The sequence below is a fragment of the Bombyx mandarina genome, chromosome 25 (genome assembly GCF_030267445.1).
Source record: "Bombyx mandarina strain Sakado chromosome 25, ASM3026744v2".
Classification (NCBI taxonomy): domain Eukaryota; kingdom Metazoa; phylum Arthropoda; class Insecta; order Lepidoptera; family Bombycidae; genus Bombyx; species Bombyx mandarina.
This window is the reverse complement of record NC_143231.1, coordinates 9915622-9932158: the sequence shown is the minus strand read 5'-3', so window position 1 is coordinate 9932158 and position 16537 is coordinate 9915622. Positions and strand designations below refer to the sequence as shown.

Sequence of the window (16537 nt, the reverse complement as noted above, 5' to 3'; positions counted from 1 at the left end):
CCAATAATAGTCTGAGTTTATTCTTTTCAATTGAGGGTTTAAAAGAAAATAAGCTTCAGTCCAATGTTAAAATGCAAAGACACCTGAGTCCAACTTTCTTCATCAATTATGTCGAAATCTATACATATAAATAAAATTGGAGTGTCTGTTTGTAATATTGAAATAACCACTTTTTACTACATGCATATGAATATGTATACTACAGCTAATCTCTGGAAGGGCCGGGCCGATTTTGACGAGACTTTCACTGATAGGTAGCTGATGATACAACGAGTAACTTAGTACTTTTTTAGACTAGCTTTGCCCCGCGGCGTTACCCGCGGTACGACAATAACAGCGGGTAACATCGCGGGACTCACCTGTCAATAATACAATTTAATGTTTCCGAAGCGAAGCGAGGGCGGGTTGTTAGTCTTATATAAGTTTGGTTCGTTTTGATTAATGTTTTTTTTTCGATATTTGAAATCGTCAAAGACAATTAAAATTGTGACCAAATATATACTTGGCTTTGTAACTGAGGCGTGTTTTCTTTAAGACCCCTTTAAGCGTTTAAAAAGCTCGCTTTCACAAACAAGTAATAATAATTGATAAGTAGTTGGGTTTGGGTATTTTTTTTTAGTAACTTAACAAAAAATTTTTTTTCGTTTATGTGAGGTAATAAAATGATGAATATACTGCAGCTTATCAAGACCTTTACATCTTAGGCCACCTAAAATGGTACATTGGAACAAAACCCGTTTCGTATGTATTCCGGCATGGGAAAATTCTTTAAAACACCCCTGGAAGTAAAAGTGAAAATCCTAATATGTAATTAATTATCTTTTAAACATTTATTAATTGCATAGGTGGATGGACGAGCTCACGTCCCACCTGATGTTAAATGGTTACCGGAGCCCATAGACATCTAAAACGTAAATGCCGCCACCTAACTTGAGATATGAGTTTTAAGGTCTCAGTATAGTACATTAATAAGTTATTGAAATTCTTATGACTTATTTACATAATATGTACTTATACATCCGTAATGGGTTAATGAAAATTTATCGAAGACGATTGACGATTACTTCATTTCTGTTTAACTTGAATGTCGTTTCTTTGTGCTAAAGCTCACTGAAAGTTGTTTGCACGATAATTTTTTATCTCTTGTTTGAACTTTGATAACCCGTCAACTGAACATATCCGAAAGCGGTCAATAGAGACATTAAGACTGGATCTTGTTATTCTAAACGATATCAAGTACATTTAAAATGAATTAGTTCGTGTTATGGGGTTCGCTTCGAACAGAGTACTCAATTTGAGTTCAAAATGTAAAGGATTCGTGTGGGTTGCCAAAGGTATAACGCGAATTTACTCATTATATTCCTTTACTTCTTAAATTTTTCTTATAATAATTTGTCTGACGCGGCGGTGCATTAGTTAGAGCCTCTGACTGTTGCGTCAAGGATCGTGGGTTCGATTCCCACATCTGTCAAACAATCGTGTGACGAACAGGTTTATTTGCTCTTTCTCTTGGTGTTTATTGTCTATATACCTATATATTTAAATGTATATAAGTGTGTATGTCACTCTATGGTACCCATTAATACAGAGAATCCTAATTTGGAGCCATATGACCGTACGTGATTTGTTCCCGGTTATTTAAAATTAAAATTGAACTAAAAACGAAATATATTAATCTAGGTGGGGACAATTAGGGCTACCATTTTAATATGGCCAACTGACCATTTTTAAATACCTTGTTAGTTAGTATTTTTAATGCATTCGGAATTATAGAGGTGAAGAATGTACAAACATGAACATATGACATTTTAAAAACCATGTTTTCGGGATCGTTTATATAATAAATTTACTGATTTTCTTAGAATTGACAATAATTATCACTAAACCTACTAAGTATCTTTTTTTTTATTGCCTAGATGGGTGGATGAGCTCACAGCCCACCCAGTGTTAAGTGGTTACTGGAGCCCATAGACATCTACGACGTAAATGCGTCACCCACCTTGAGATATCAGTTCTAAGGCCTCAGTATAGTTACAACGGTTGCCCCGCCCTTCAAACCGAAACGCATTACTGCTTCACGGCAGAAATAGGCAGGGTGGTGGTACCTACCCGCGCGGACTCACAAGAGGTCCTACCACCAGTAAAAAATTCCATTCTCTGTAATTAACCAGCATTATTAATTGCGAATTGGAGTAATGTTTTTCATCCAACATCTAACGGTTTGCGAGAATTCCATTATCAACGGAAGTCTTGACCGTTTCCGTCGATAGCAGCGTAGTAACACTCATCCGATACCTAGGCGGCACTGAAAATTTCGGGAATTAACGAAGTGTCACAACATTACTATTTAAAAATGTATTTATTGCTTTTCGAAGTATTCTCCGCGAAATTTGACACATTTTTCCATACGATGGAACCAATCATTGAAGCAACCATTCCGTTCGGAAGTTGGGGTCTCCAAAATGGCCGTTTTGTGGTCGGCGGATGGTCTAATAATTCTATGTTTTCTTGCTATAAAAACTCTTTTGTTCTGTGCGCGGTGTGAGAACTCGCATTGTCGTGATGGAGGATGATGCGGCGGTTGCAGTTCTCTTTACGGAGTTCAGAAACGACCTGTGGCAAACAAATGCTAGCATACCATTCTGCATTAACCGTTCTTTGTCCCTCAAGAGGAATAGTCGTAACATGGCCGGTTTTGGAGACAAACGTGGCTACCATTTTTTTTGCAACATTCCGTGAACGAACAATTTTTGTTGGCTTTAACTCATTTTCGAACACCCAAACTCGTGACTGGTTTTTTGTTTCGGGTTCGTACGCGTATATCCAGGATTCGTCACCTGATACAATGTTGTATACAGCATTTGAGGATCCTGCGTGGAATCTTTCGAGAGTTCTGACGCACCAAGTAACGCGAGCCGCTTTTTGCTCTTCACAGAGCGAATGCGGTATCCATCGGGAAAATAACTTTTTTACACATAATTGTTCATGCAAGATTATTTGTATTTGACTCATGCCAATGTCTAAAGTTGCCTGAATTTCGCGGTATGTCACATGTCGATCTTCCTCAATCAGCTTACGCTCAGCATCAACGTTTTCTTGGGTGACTGCAGTTTTTGGACGATCTTGACGGGGATCATCACTGAGCTTGACACGTCCACGTTGAAACTCGGCAAACCAGCGATAAATTGTGGTTTTGGATGGGGCTTCATCACCAAATGCAGAAATCATCCGGTCAACACACTGTTTTTGTGTTAAACCACTTCGAAAGTCATAATAAATCATCACTCTTGAATTTTCTCGAGTCAATTCCATTTTCTCAACGACTAAACAAGTTTGACAAAACCTCGTGACAAGACTGAGAATCTTTTTTTAAATAAATTAATGGTATTCGATTTTTAAAACCAAGGAGTTTTCAATTAAAAAGATTTTAATATGACAGGAACAGTGGAAATATTCCATTCCCGATACTTTTAGTGCAGCCCTCGTACATCTCCACACAGTCAAAAAGTTGCCATGGTAACCATGTTACATATTAAATTTGCACTTTTATTTTTTCGTGTTTATACGTAGATGGAAAATCGATCTTAAGTAGCGTTTACTTAAAGTTTTTTTATCAGTGAGCACCCGAACAGTGAGCAAAAGTATTTTCTATGCCAAATTCATTGTATCGGATTGTTTTGTAGATGTCTTAAGTAGTACTAATATATCGCGGTATCGTAATGGTGTGATTTCTCCACTCGCATAATGTGGTTCACTACAAAAATCTTCACTTCACAATTACTATAAATATTTCTCCTGCTTTATTATGGATACCCGAAACACGACACGTAGAACGAGACCAGAAGTACACTTAGAGCTTGGCCACCAAATGCGGTAGGCAGCGGCCTGGCGTCAGGTTTGAGCCCCGTGAGCTCATACGCTGACATAGAGCCTCTCAAGGCTATCAGCTTAGGTAGGGAAAAAAAGAAAAAAAAAACAGCGGCCTGGTTTTGCCCCTGACATTGACGATGTTCATGAGGGATGGTAACCACTCACCATAAGGTATATTCGTCTGCCTACACGTGCAATAAAAAAAAATTACTCTGGTTTATTATTTTGTTTTACTATTTGATAATAACAATATACCGGATAATCCGGGCGTCTTCCCTCTTAAAATAAGATCTTCATACTATTTTATAAAACTAAATTATCTTCTTCTTCTGAGTCGGTGTCTTCATTGCTGGAGGTCATGTCATGTTTGAAATGTGGACCACTCGATGCACAATGCTTCTCCACGACTTTCTGTCCTCAAAAACTAAATTATAACGACAACAACAATTTTATTTGCATAAAATTTTCAGCCGAAACCAGCTCAGAGCGTTCAATCGAGCAAGCCGGTGGCCGCGGCGCCGACTCCAACCTCGTCAGATTTGTACGACCAGATCACAAAACAGGGAGATCTGGTGAGATCTCTCAAAGCTGCTAAAGCCGAAAAGACAAAAGTTGACGAAGCTGTCAAAGTGCTTTTAGAATTAAAGGCTAAATATAAAACGGCCACGGGACAAGTGAGTGACCTCTTAATTAGTTTAAATACTTATGAATTTTTAGGTCATACAAACAATTTACATTAACAATGACGAAGATAAAGAGCTTACTGCAAAAACGTGATAAGTTGCCACAAAATAATACAGATACAGAGACACTTGACCTCTACATTTTACATATGCTGTAGTAGTCTTACTGGTGGTAGGACCTCTTGTGAGTCCGCGCGGGTGGGTACCACCACCCTGCCTATTTCTGCCGTGAAGCAGTAATGCGTTTCGGTTTGAAGGGTGGGGCAGCCGTCGTTACTATACTTGAGACCTTAGAACTTGTATCTCAAGGTGGGTGGCGCATTTACGTTGTGGATGTCTATGGGCTCCAGTAACCACTTAACACCAGGTGGGCTGTGAGCTCGTCCACCCAACTAAGCAATAAAAAAAAATAAAAAAAAGTAGTGATGTCGTCAGTAACACAATAGACGATAAATTGCATAATAATTAATTAACATTTTAACTACACGAAATTCCACACTGCATATCGAAACGGTATCATCTAGCTTGAATATGCCATACGATTTTACTTTACTATTTTTAATGAAATTTCTACAAAGCATTATAACGAATATGTTATAATTAGTTTTTGAACTATTGAATCTCGACCAGGCCTTTCGGTGACACTTCCTATTGAATATCCTAGAATTCCTTTAGAATACGTCTGTTATAATATCTATTATTTATTATATCATACTATTTACAAAGTACTTTATTGCATTACATTACAAAATATTAACTTTATCAACATTAAAACTGAAAGTTGTATCGATTAGACACGATAAGGCTGTCTTGCCCGAAGATACAGGCTAGCGACCTTGGCCTCTAGCTGTCGGTGTCGCTTCTTTTCGATTAAACGTCACTAATGATAGTGCCGGCGCGTTGCATTAACCGGTTATTAAATTATTACTAAATTCCTTCCCCCAGTGTTCTAGTTCTAATGTTGACTACTGAGCAAGTACCGTGCGTCCTGTCAGTTTGTGCTGCAAAGCAATCGCGCTTTTCAGAATTCAAACTCTCGATAAGCTGGTCGTATTTCTCATACATTTGAGACTGCTTTAACGTCTTAAAATATGCCGATAATCGCTAAAATTAGGCAAGAGAGCAATTGCCACCGACGCTAATAAATACGCGCAATAAATGAAATAATGAAAATTAAATCGGACTGAACAACGTAGATTAAGCTCTATGCTGGTAATGCTCTATGATCTATGTGGTTGAAGTGAGACCTTAAAACATATTATATCTCATTCACACCCAGGCTAAACCAGGTTTTTAAAAAAACACGATTTTACGCAAAATTATTAAATACTTGGCACACAAAATTTAGAATAATGCCATCTAGTATCTAAATATTTTTGATACATACTTGCATTGTTACTGTTGCAGGGACAATTTTGTTTTGTAATACCGAAAAACTTCACAAGATGGCGTTACAAAAAATCCCTTCCAAAAACTATAAAACCATTGTGAAATAATATTTATTCGTAGGTGTTTGTTTAAGATGTTATGAATATTTCAGTTTTTATTTCATCAAAATAACTTGAATTTTACTACTGAATTCCGAAGAAAATACTAATTAAGGCTAAGTTATGTTCGGATTTTTATTCAAGCCTCTTCTTGTAGTTTTAAAATTACTTTTATGCGGATTGATGTTTCAAAGCTTTCAGATTTCAATTTTAAAATCTGAAATATTTAATAATAGCGCCATCTACCAGATTTCATTCAAACTTTGTAGATTTATCGAGGACCGATGACATTACACTAATTTGACCTTCGATCAATAATAGTACTAGATTAAAGATCAGGAACAAAAATAAGACGCTCCAGTGGCCACGTTTGCAGACACGAAAACATCTTCATTTCTTAGAAAAAAGTTTAATAATGTTAACGACTTCAGTTTATTCCAAACCTTAATACTTAAACATAAAGTTTAATTACCATTGCAAAATATATGTATTTAGGTCCTTTCGTCAGAAAAAGAATATTATGGAATAAATTTAAAATGTCACTTGAACATAAAAAGACATCAGTACAAAAATATTTATTCTAAAATGATACTTAAAGCCTAATTTATAAGGTTAAAAATATTTGTTTAAAATTTCGTGCTTATTGTATTGTGGAACTAGATGTAGTTCTTGGTATTACATTTCAATGCTCAGAACACAGTAAGTATTGAAAGACATAGAGTTGCAGAATATACATATTTGTTTTAGGTTTGTTTTGTATGGTCGCAACTATTTTTGACCGATTCAAAAAAGTAGTAGATAATATTTTACATTGCCGCTATTACAACAAATAGGTGATAAAAAATAAAATTGAATAAAGTAAAAAAAATATGAAAGGAAACACGATACATGTTTTCCACGTATTCTTTATACAGAAGTAATTAAAACAATAATGTAGGTTTAATTACCTTTAAACAGATTCAGTTTGTTATAAAGCTGTCTTTTAGAAGTCATTTTTATATGAGCGGTTTCTTTTTTACAAATATAATGTAATCTTATATCAATGAATTTGTCTATAATCAGTTTAATTTAGGCTTATTTTATGGCTGTGTTCGTTTCCCCCAGAAAACAAATCCTTTTCAGCATATACGCTTAAAATATTTACACATACATATAAAGTTTTTTTAATACTTTTTTGCATTGATTTGCCACCACCATTGAACAATTCTAGAATTTTTATAAGGGTTGTATATTTCTTCTCCTCTTTCTTTCGCGACAATATATATCCATTGTGCACAGCGACAAGGGGCTACTAGGAAATCTACAAACAAAAATAACATTATAAAATAACAAAACTACTCTATGCATTCCCTGTTCAAGAATTGGTGATGTTTGTTACAATAGTTGGTGCCTTGTTGCAAACATTGGCCAAACAATTACAATATTCGTAAATTGTGTTTTATTTACAATATAATTGTGTTTATTATTTTATGAAAAACACTTAATAATATAACTTTACCAAAAAAAGATATTCCTTCCAAAACCTTGGTGTTACGGTGGTTTTTTACTCAGTTTTTGAACGCGCATTGCAGCGTTTTGACGTCTTAGTGTTGGCTATGATTGGACCATACTAATTTGAAATAATTATTTTTCGGGCCGTTTTTGAAGCGCTAATCGCGAATCTAGTAGTATTATTGATCGAAGAATTTGACAAAATTACCTATTCCATTATTCAATTTGCAAAAAAATATTTTTGCCAATTTATATAATTTTTATCTATAGTCGATAAGGCAGAAATTGATGTTAAAGTACTTAATAGTTTTAAAAATACGTTTTGATAGAAAATTTTACTAAAAAATTAAAAATAAATAATAGTTTAAAAAACTAAAAAACAAAAAGCTTGGGGTGCTTTTTAAGATTTAAAATTTATTTTCTGTTTTTAGTTGAATTTTATATAAAGCGTGTTTTTTAGTTTTTTAAACTATTATTTATTAGTGTAAACTGTAAATCTATAGATAGGATTGTTGTCGTTTCATCGAGTTTAAAAGTTTCAAATCAGAACAACCTTAAAGAATTCTTCAATTCCAAATACAAATGAGACCTAAATAAAAAAAAAACATAATAAATATGTAAATAACTTTCAATTTTCTAAATTTGAAACTCGTCATGATCTAAATTCGAATTCTTCAAAAAAAATTTTTGTATCTACTATGTGTTAACCTTATTATCTATCGTAGTACTAAATTGCTAATATATTGTAGGACTGGAAACCAGGTACCGCAGCACCAGCACCAGCACCTTCCGCATCTCCCTCCGGTGACGCAGCGTCGCTAGACCAGCAGATCACGAAGCAAGGCGACTTAGTTCGTTCCCTGAAAACGTCTAAGGCCGAAAAATCGAAAATTGACGCGGCTGTCAAGGCATTGCTGGAACTCAAAGCCAAATACAAGGCTGCCAACGGACAAGTTAGTCTGAATTTATAATAACTAGTCGTCCCGCAGTAGTCGTACGTTTTTACTGGTGGTAGGACCTTTTATGAGTCCGCACGGGTAGGTACCACTGCCCTGCCTATTTCTGCCGTGAAGCGTTTCGGTTTGTAGGGTTGGGCAGCCGTTGTAACTATACTGAGACCTTAGAACTTATATCTCAAGGTGGGTGGCGCATTTACGTTGTAGATGTCTATGGGCTCCAGTAACCACTTAACACCAGGTGGGCTGTGAGCTCGTCCACCCATCTAAGCAATAAAAAAGTCGACATTCGACTATAATTAATTGAAATTATAAGTTAAGTAAACATTATTATGGTTCTATTGTCAAAGACTATTTATACTTCTTTAATCACATACTTCGCCAAGATTACACTATAGACAAATAATATTAAAGATAAACAATATTAATCTATTTTCAATTTGCCATAGACTTTAAACATTAACAAAAGGTTGACAATAAACAAAGAGTTATATGTGTGTGTGTCAAATACATGATGGTGTGTAATGTTTTTTTATTGATTTAATGTACATATTATTAATGCATAACTTTAGAAATTATTAGCATTCTGCACTCCTTCTCTATGTTCTCTATAAGTGTGAGAAATTTCATACTACTCCGTCCGCGCAATTTTCGTAAAACGGGGTACAAATTTTTTGTTCATGCATTAAAAATAGATAATATGTATTTATTTACAAAACAAAAACACACACAAACGCAACAGTATGATAATAATATTTAGAACGTCGGTCGTACGGCGATCACGCAAACTATTTCAACCCAAACATATTCTCGGTTATATATTTTTACTATAGTATGTGATGTTTGTAGTCGCAAGTAGTGTGTATGCCGCAAAACAGTCGCGCGATCCGAATTGAAGGCTGGGACGACATTTATATTCGACGACCTTCCGACTTCGTTCCGACGTTCCGACTTCGACTTTAAACTTTAAAGTCGACTTTAAACTTTAAAGTCGAATATCGAAGTATCATACTGGATAGTGGCATGTTAATTGCAATATTTACAGCCTCTCCAGTAAGGAGTATAATGGAACAATAAATTCGACTTTAAAATATATATCTTTGTTTTAGGATTGGAAGCCAGGATCCGCGCCTGCAGCAATGGCTACCCCCGCACCGTCCAATGACGTCACCGCCCTGGATCGCGACGTCACCGCGCAGGGCGACTTGGTGCGCTCGCTGAAAGCGTCTAAAGCCGACAAGGCCAAGATCGACGAGGCCGTCAAGCAACTCCTGGACTTGAAGGCGAAGTACAAGGCTGCCGCTGGACAAGTGAGATGACTTTTAATTTCAAATAGTTCACAATCTTTTTTTTTTTTTTTTTATTGCCTTTGTAGGCTGGCGGGCATACGGCCCACCTGATGGTGAGTGGTTACCGTCGCCCATGGACTTCAGCAATGCAAGGGGCAGAGCCAAGCCGCTGCCTACCGCTATACTTGGATGGCTTTGCTCGTTGTACAATTTGTTTGATTCAACGGTATAGTAAGTTTAGATTTGAAAAATAAATGAAGATCCAAAGCGTTTGGTTTGTTAATAAGTGAGATGTTCAGAGCGCTCGTTATGTGACTACGTCTCTAGATCGACCGCGGGTTTTGTACTAATTCTTATGTGCACTAGTAAATAACGCTTTGCTTTAACTACAGCTAAGTGTATGTTTTACTCGTGGTAGAGAGGTCTTGTGAGTCCGCACGGGTAGGTATCACAACTTTGCCTATTTCTGCCGTGAAGCGGTAATGCGTTTCAGTTTAAAGGGTGGGACAAGCGTTGTACTGTAAAAACTGAAACTTAGAACTCGTGTCTCAAAGTGGGGCGGCGGCGTTTTCGTTGTTGTTGTCTAGGGACTCCGGCGACCAATTAACATCATGTGGACCGTGCGTTCGTCCACGCTTAAAAAAAAACAATAAACAATTGTATGGTATATACGTTAATAACATTCATATTTTATTAATACTCAAGCCTCACCTGTTGATGGTACTTGACGCGCACGGATGAATTACGAACATACATCGTTAACAATAAATAGATGTACCTTAGTTTTATTTTTATTTTTAGGTATAAGTTATTATTTTATTTAACCTTTATGGACCCTTACTTGTCAATAACGCAGTAGAGTCTCGCCTTATGCAGCCAAGGAATCATACAAAAGCTTAATGAATTGGCATTGATTGTATCGACAGCTCTCAATGCCAGGCAAAGAGGAGTCGGTTCTTCATGTCAGCAATATTTTTTTTTAATTCGTATTGATTTCCTTCAGGACTGGAAACCGGGAGCAAAACCAGCGCCGCCGCAGCAAGCTGCTCCGCCGGCGGCCGATCCGAACGTAGCGGAACTCGCGTCGCAAATCGAAGCCCAAGGTGACAAAGTTCGGAGGATCAAAAGCGAAAAAGCCGATAAATCAGTCGTCGACGTCGAAGTGAGTTAAGGTTTCCATATTTGTCTATTAACTCATCTTTAAACGAACTTCGATCCGACTACACGGAAATGTAACTTCAAACCTTTTCGCAAGCGTTTGAAGTTTTGCGTTTTGTATTGACAACTTTTTGTTACGGGAAAATGGAACGTGTGTCTTTGGGGTTAAGTTACGAATTAAAAAATTACTCAACATTTTATTTTAATTTATGTTGCGGTAAATTGAAATCAGTATTCTTTAGCGAGGTAGCCGTGCAACTGTTTTGAAGGACTCAACTAAACGGTAAAGGGTTCAACTAAATGAATGTCAGTCGACGAGCGCAGTACGCTGGTATAACACCCTGAGAATGTTACCGTCAATTTTCGTCAATTTCTCAATCGTCTTTTACGACACCCATGGGGATATAACGCTATTATAAGCTAACACTTTGGATCATTCTTTTTTAATTTCCTCCAAATAAAATAAAAATGTTACTAATCTAGTCTACTATTACTAAATTCGTTTAAATTTCGTAGGGCTATTTATATTCGGCTATTTATATTTATATAACGTCCGTCTGGTGTAGTGGTAAGTGACATGGTCACTACACAAGGGGGTCGCGGGTTCGAATCCCGCCAAGGGAAGATATTTGTATGATAAATATAAATGTCTTTTCCAGGGTTATGGATGTATATTAAATATATGTATGTGTATAATAAAAATCTTACATTTATTTCCGTTATCAGGTACCTGTAACACAAGTTCTTTACGAACTTATCACGGGACTAGTTAACGTGGGGTGATTGTTAGTAAATATATATAAATATAAAATATTGGAATTAAGTCAGCTTTGGTCTTAAAGGCTTTAGCACTGGGATGGCTGCCGCAATTATCTCTCGGCGTATTTGTGAAACATGACGCTTTAATCGTTCGTGAACTTGATAAGAATTATGTATTTCAGGTCAAAAATCTGTTGAACCTCAAAGCTCAATACAAAGCAATGACTGGAAGCGACTGGGCGCCGAAACCTAATCAAGCAAAAAGCAATCAGGCGAGCGCTAAACCGACCCCGGCTGCTAAGGTATCTTTATTTGTTTACCTCCCTATCTGTCCGTAGCGTGGAGGGGCTAGTCTGGCTTCACCTTGACTGGTAGACAAGCTCCCAGTGTTCAGCCTCAGGGACTTTATTAACATCTACTTTCGTAGGTCAGATTAAATAGTTTCGCACTTCTCAACAGACCTATAACACGGTAGTTAGGTACCGCGTTATAAGAAACGCGATGTAGGAGTATTCTCGCGTAACGCGCATGTATGATCTCATATAACGCGTTATGCACATGTAGTATATATACAAATATAATACCTATGTTTTATCAATCCAAAAACTATATAGGGACACAAATTATTAAAAATTTAAATATTAAAAGTTTAATTAAATTTTATAACAACACAATTGACACAATGTGCAAACTAATTATGAACTGTACAAATCATGATAAATTTCACAGTACAGAAATATGACGTGTGAAATTTCCGCGTTATATGGGGGAGTACCCGTGTTATACGGAGGACAAATCGCGTAATATAAAAATGCCTAATCGACTTGGATAATCGACTTACGAGATTTTCTAAACCACACACAAACTTATTTCGTGTCTTCACTAAAATTAGTCGTATTTCGTGCTGATTCAGTTTAGAAGCGTGCGATACATAACTAAGAAATTGTGTATTGTAGGTACCGAAGACGCAACCACCTAAACCTGTAAAGGAGGAATCTTCAAGCGGAGTCAAGAAGGTCACGAGACTAGGGCTGGAGGCCAGCAAGGAGACTGATCTATCCGAATGGTATTCGCAAGTCATCACGAAATGTGAGCGGGGACTTTTTGTTATATACCCTAAAATAGTTCGGACAATATCGTGGTATGTCTTAATGCGATTAGTCGGTAGGCTTGAAGGATCGTACTTTTATAAATACAATAAGATTGGCCTCATGAGACGTCACCTCGACCTTGAGACGTCAGTCGCGGCGTTCTGGATCATCACTCTTCTGGAATAAAAAAAAAATATATAAGTGAAATTTTTATATTTTGTTGTTGTCTGATCTAGTTAATAATAACAATGAATAAGCACTTCATCAATCAATAAACTGGTTTAAATTTACTGGTGGTAGGACGTCTTGTGAGTCCACACGGGTAGGCACCACCACTCTGCTTATTTCTGCTGTGAAGCAGTAATGCATTTCGGTTTGAAGGGTGGGGCAAGCGCTGTGCTATATTGAAACGTTAGAGCTTATGTCACAAGGTGGGTGGCGGCATTTATATTGTAGATGTCCATGGGCTCCGTTAACCACATAACACCAGGTGGGCCGTGACCACTTCCTATTTAAGCATTTTTTTTTGTCATTATGACAGTCAACATAAATATGTATTGTATGTATTTAATATTCGCCTCACGCGTTTTTTTTTTAATTCTATTGTGAGTCTCATATTATAATATTCAAATTGTATTTTATCAAAATTGGTCAATAAGAAACGACAAGAAATTAAGTACAAAATAAAACATTATTTACAGCGGAAATGATCGACTACTACGACATATCCGGTTGCTACATACTGCGGCCGTGGTCGTTCAGTATATGGGACACGATAAGGCACTTCCTCAGTGCCGAATTCCGGAAGCTCGGAGTCAAAGACGGATATTTTCCTATATTCGTATCGAAGGTAACCAAGAAAATATTTATTTGGGAATATAATTTTTTTTTATAGGTTACACGGGTTAACCAGCTTACGGCTCACGTGGCGTTACGGGATTTTTTTTTATTGCTTATATGGTCCCGCTGCCCCCCTGGTCCCCACAGCCCACCTGGTGTTAAGTGGTTATTGAAGCCCAAGTCAGGTTTGAGCCCCGTGAGCTTACCTACTAGTTATGGTTACGCTGATATAGCCTCTCAAGGCTCTCAGCTTAGGTAGGGAAAAAAAAGGAGCCCATAGACATTTACAACGTAAATGCGCCATCCATCTTGAAATATCTAAGATCTCGGTATAGTTACAACGACTGCCCCACCCTTCAAACCGAAAGGCATTACTGCTTCACGGCAGCAATAGGCAGGGCGGTGGTACCCACCCGTGCGGACTCACAAGAGGTCCTACCACCAGTAAATATGGCAATGTGAATACCGCCATCCGTCTTAATACATGAATTCAAAGCCTCGATTGAATATAATAACGGCTGTCTCACTCTTCAATAAGAACGTCTGACTGCATCGTAGTAGAATTTGTGAGGATGTACAATTTTGTTACTTTTTCACACAAATAGTGGATGGTGGATCAGATGTTGTACTGTAAAAACTGAGACTTTGTACTCATGTCTCAAGGTGGATGGCTGCATTTACTTTGTCGATGTCTATGGGCACTGTCCAATTGTGATTGCACAAAGATTGCACAAAGTGGGAATGAGTTGCTCGCTCCGGGAATTTCAATATTGTAAAATTGTTATGTTATAATTACTTATTGTAATATGAATATTTAAAAAAACAAAAAAAATTTAAAATAAAAATAAAAATCTAATATTAAAAAAAAAAAAAAAAAACGTGCCCGCTGAGTTTCTTGCCAATTCTTCTCAGGACGGAGGCTAATGCTTGTGAATTGGCGGTAATTCTTTTGACGTTCAACAAGTATGTACTTTCATTTATGTTGAATAAAACTTTTTTGATTTGATTTGATTTGATTTGATTTGTCTAAGCAATAAAAAAAACCATCGTTAAAAGCTCACTCATAAGAATAGCTCATAAACATAATATAGTACGATAAACTTATACTAATTGGAGCATAAGTGGTTTTAAGAAACTGATGGTTTTCGCACAGTTAGGTATGGTGAAGTATGACCTGAATATTTTCTTAATTTTTTATTTATTGCTCTTGTAGGCAGCTGAGCATACGGCCCACGTGATGGTGAGTGGTTACCGTCGCCCATGTACTTCAGCAATGCCCCAGGGTCAGAGCCAAGCCGCTGCCTACCGCGAAATTATACCTAAAATTATAAATACATTTATACATAACGCATATGTTTAAACGAGACTGTTTGATTGTGTAGGTATAACGACAAATGGAAGATCTTCCACTGAGCGGGTGATATTTCTCGGTAGACCGACAGTCCGAATGTTGTTGTTCGGAACTTGTATATATGCACGCTTATGTTGAAAATGTCGTAAGCGAAATTCAGGCATCTGTCAAATATCTTGTTTTTATTTATTGCTTAGATGGTGTTAAGTGGTTACCGGAGCCCATAGGCATCTACAACGTAAATGCGCCACCCACCTTGAGATATAAGTTCTAAGATCTCAGTATAGTTACAACGGCTGCCCCGCCCTTCAAACCGAAACGCATTACTGCTTCACGGCAGAAATAGGCAGGGCGGTGGTACATACCCGTGCGGACTCACAAGAGGTCCTACCACCAGTAAGAAATGCCAGTTGTATTAGCCGCCACAATTGTTCGTCAGGCGGCGCTAGAGCGAGAGAAGACGCACATCGCGGACTTCGCGCCGGAAGTGGCGTGGGTGACGCACTCGGGCTCGTCCGAGCTCGCCGAGCCCATCGCCGTGCGCCCCACCTCCGAGACCGTCATGTACCCCGCCTACGCCAAGTGGATCCAGAGCCACAGGGACCTGCCGCTCAAACTCAACCAGTGGAACAACGTCGTTGTGAGACTCGCACGCTAACCTAAACGCCATAGATAATACACATAACATAGATAATACAAATAAATTAGTTAAGCAACTCAAGCACTCAACAAAAATGTTTACGGGCGTCGGCCATAGATGGCTTCGCGTCGATTAGTTCCTCATTGCTCCTGTAGATGCCAGTAACATATTACCTATCTTATAATTTATTTTTAATGAAGGAAATTTTCAGAAACCACAAATTGATAAAATTTAGTTAACACTTAACTTGTCGAATTCAACACTTTAGTAAATGGATATTTACGTTATCCATGCGATCAGTTTTTATCATACATTTACTTCATTTAAACGAGTCTGACACGAAATAATATAAAATCCTTAAATATGCATAATGATTGTTCACGTTACCGCGCTATGATAACACGAGTGTGCAAGAGAGACAACAATATATTCTTGCTACGCATCCTCTCTTATAGATCATTTTAGGACTGATTTCAACTTTCTTACAAAGAGCAATCAGGAAAGCATTAATTACATTAACTTTTAGTAAACTTACAATGATATTGCAAATATACAAATTACCATTAATCCCAAATTTTTTTTTGTTAAAAAAACTTTTTTTTCAGTAAAATTTATTGTTTTTACAGAGATGGGAGTTCAAGCAACCGCAACCTTTCCTAAGGACGCGCGAGTTCCTCTGGCAGGAAGGACACACTGCTTTCCGGACCAAAGAGGAGGCGGCCGAAGAGGTCTTAATTATATTAGGTAATAATAATAATATTTATTCAAGCCTCTTAAAACACAAACACGTACAAGAATTCATAACACTAGTATAATAGTATACATGGCTTTTTTATGAGGTACACAATAACTGTTGGAAGGTCGTGATGCTGTCCACGTATAATTGTCTATGATGCACTATATTTGAATTTGTATTATGTTC

The 16537-nt window shown here is 37.2% G+C and overlaps 1 protein-coding gene and 1 long non-coding RNA gene across 4 annotated transcripts in view; one reads left to right on the top strand and one right to left on the bottom strand.

Annotated features, from left to right (window-relative positions):
* The window catches only part of GluProRS (Glutamyl-prolyl-tRNA synthetase), a 54276-nt gene that overhangs the window by 32965 nt on the left and 4774 nt on the right, over nucleotides 1–16537 (top strand). For 2 of the 3 annotated variants that reach the window (XM_089738371.1, XM_089738370.1), the window contains 9 exons: nucleotides 4341–4544; nucleotides 8281–8484; nucleotides 9597–9797; nucleotides 10780–10938; nucleotides 11876–11995; nucleotides 12650–12782; nucleotides 13486–13634; nucleotides 15415–15615; nucleotides 16242–16359. In XM_089738371.1, coding sequence (XP_089594497.1) covers nucleotides 4341–4544; nucleotides 8281–8484; nucleotides 9597–9797; nucleotides 10780–10938; nucleotides 11876–11995; nucleotides 12650–12782; nucleotides 13486–13634; nucleotides 15415–15615; nucleotides 16242–16359 — 1489 coding nt within the window. The remainder of the gene's footprint in view (nucleotides 1–4340; nucleotides 4545–8280; nucleotides 8485–9596; nucleotides 9798–10779; nucleotides 10939–11875; nucleotides 11996–12649; nucleotides 12783–13485; nucleotides 13635–15414; nucleotides 15616–16241; nucleotides 16360–16537) is intronic. The other variant, XM_089738372.1, reaches the window with a different exon arrangement.
* LOC149499888 (uncharacterized) lies at nucleotides 4922–7671 on the bottom strand. Its single transcript, XR_016325378.1, has 2 exons — nucleotides 7539–7671; nucleotides 4922–7340 (listed from the first exon to the last, which is right to left on the bottom strand). It is a non-coding gene; the product is annotated as an uncharacterized LOC149499888 (long non-coding RNA).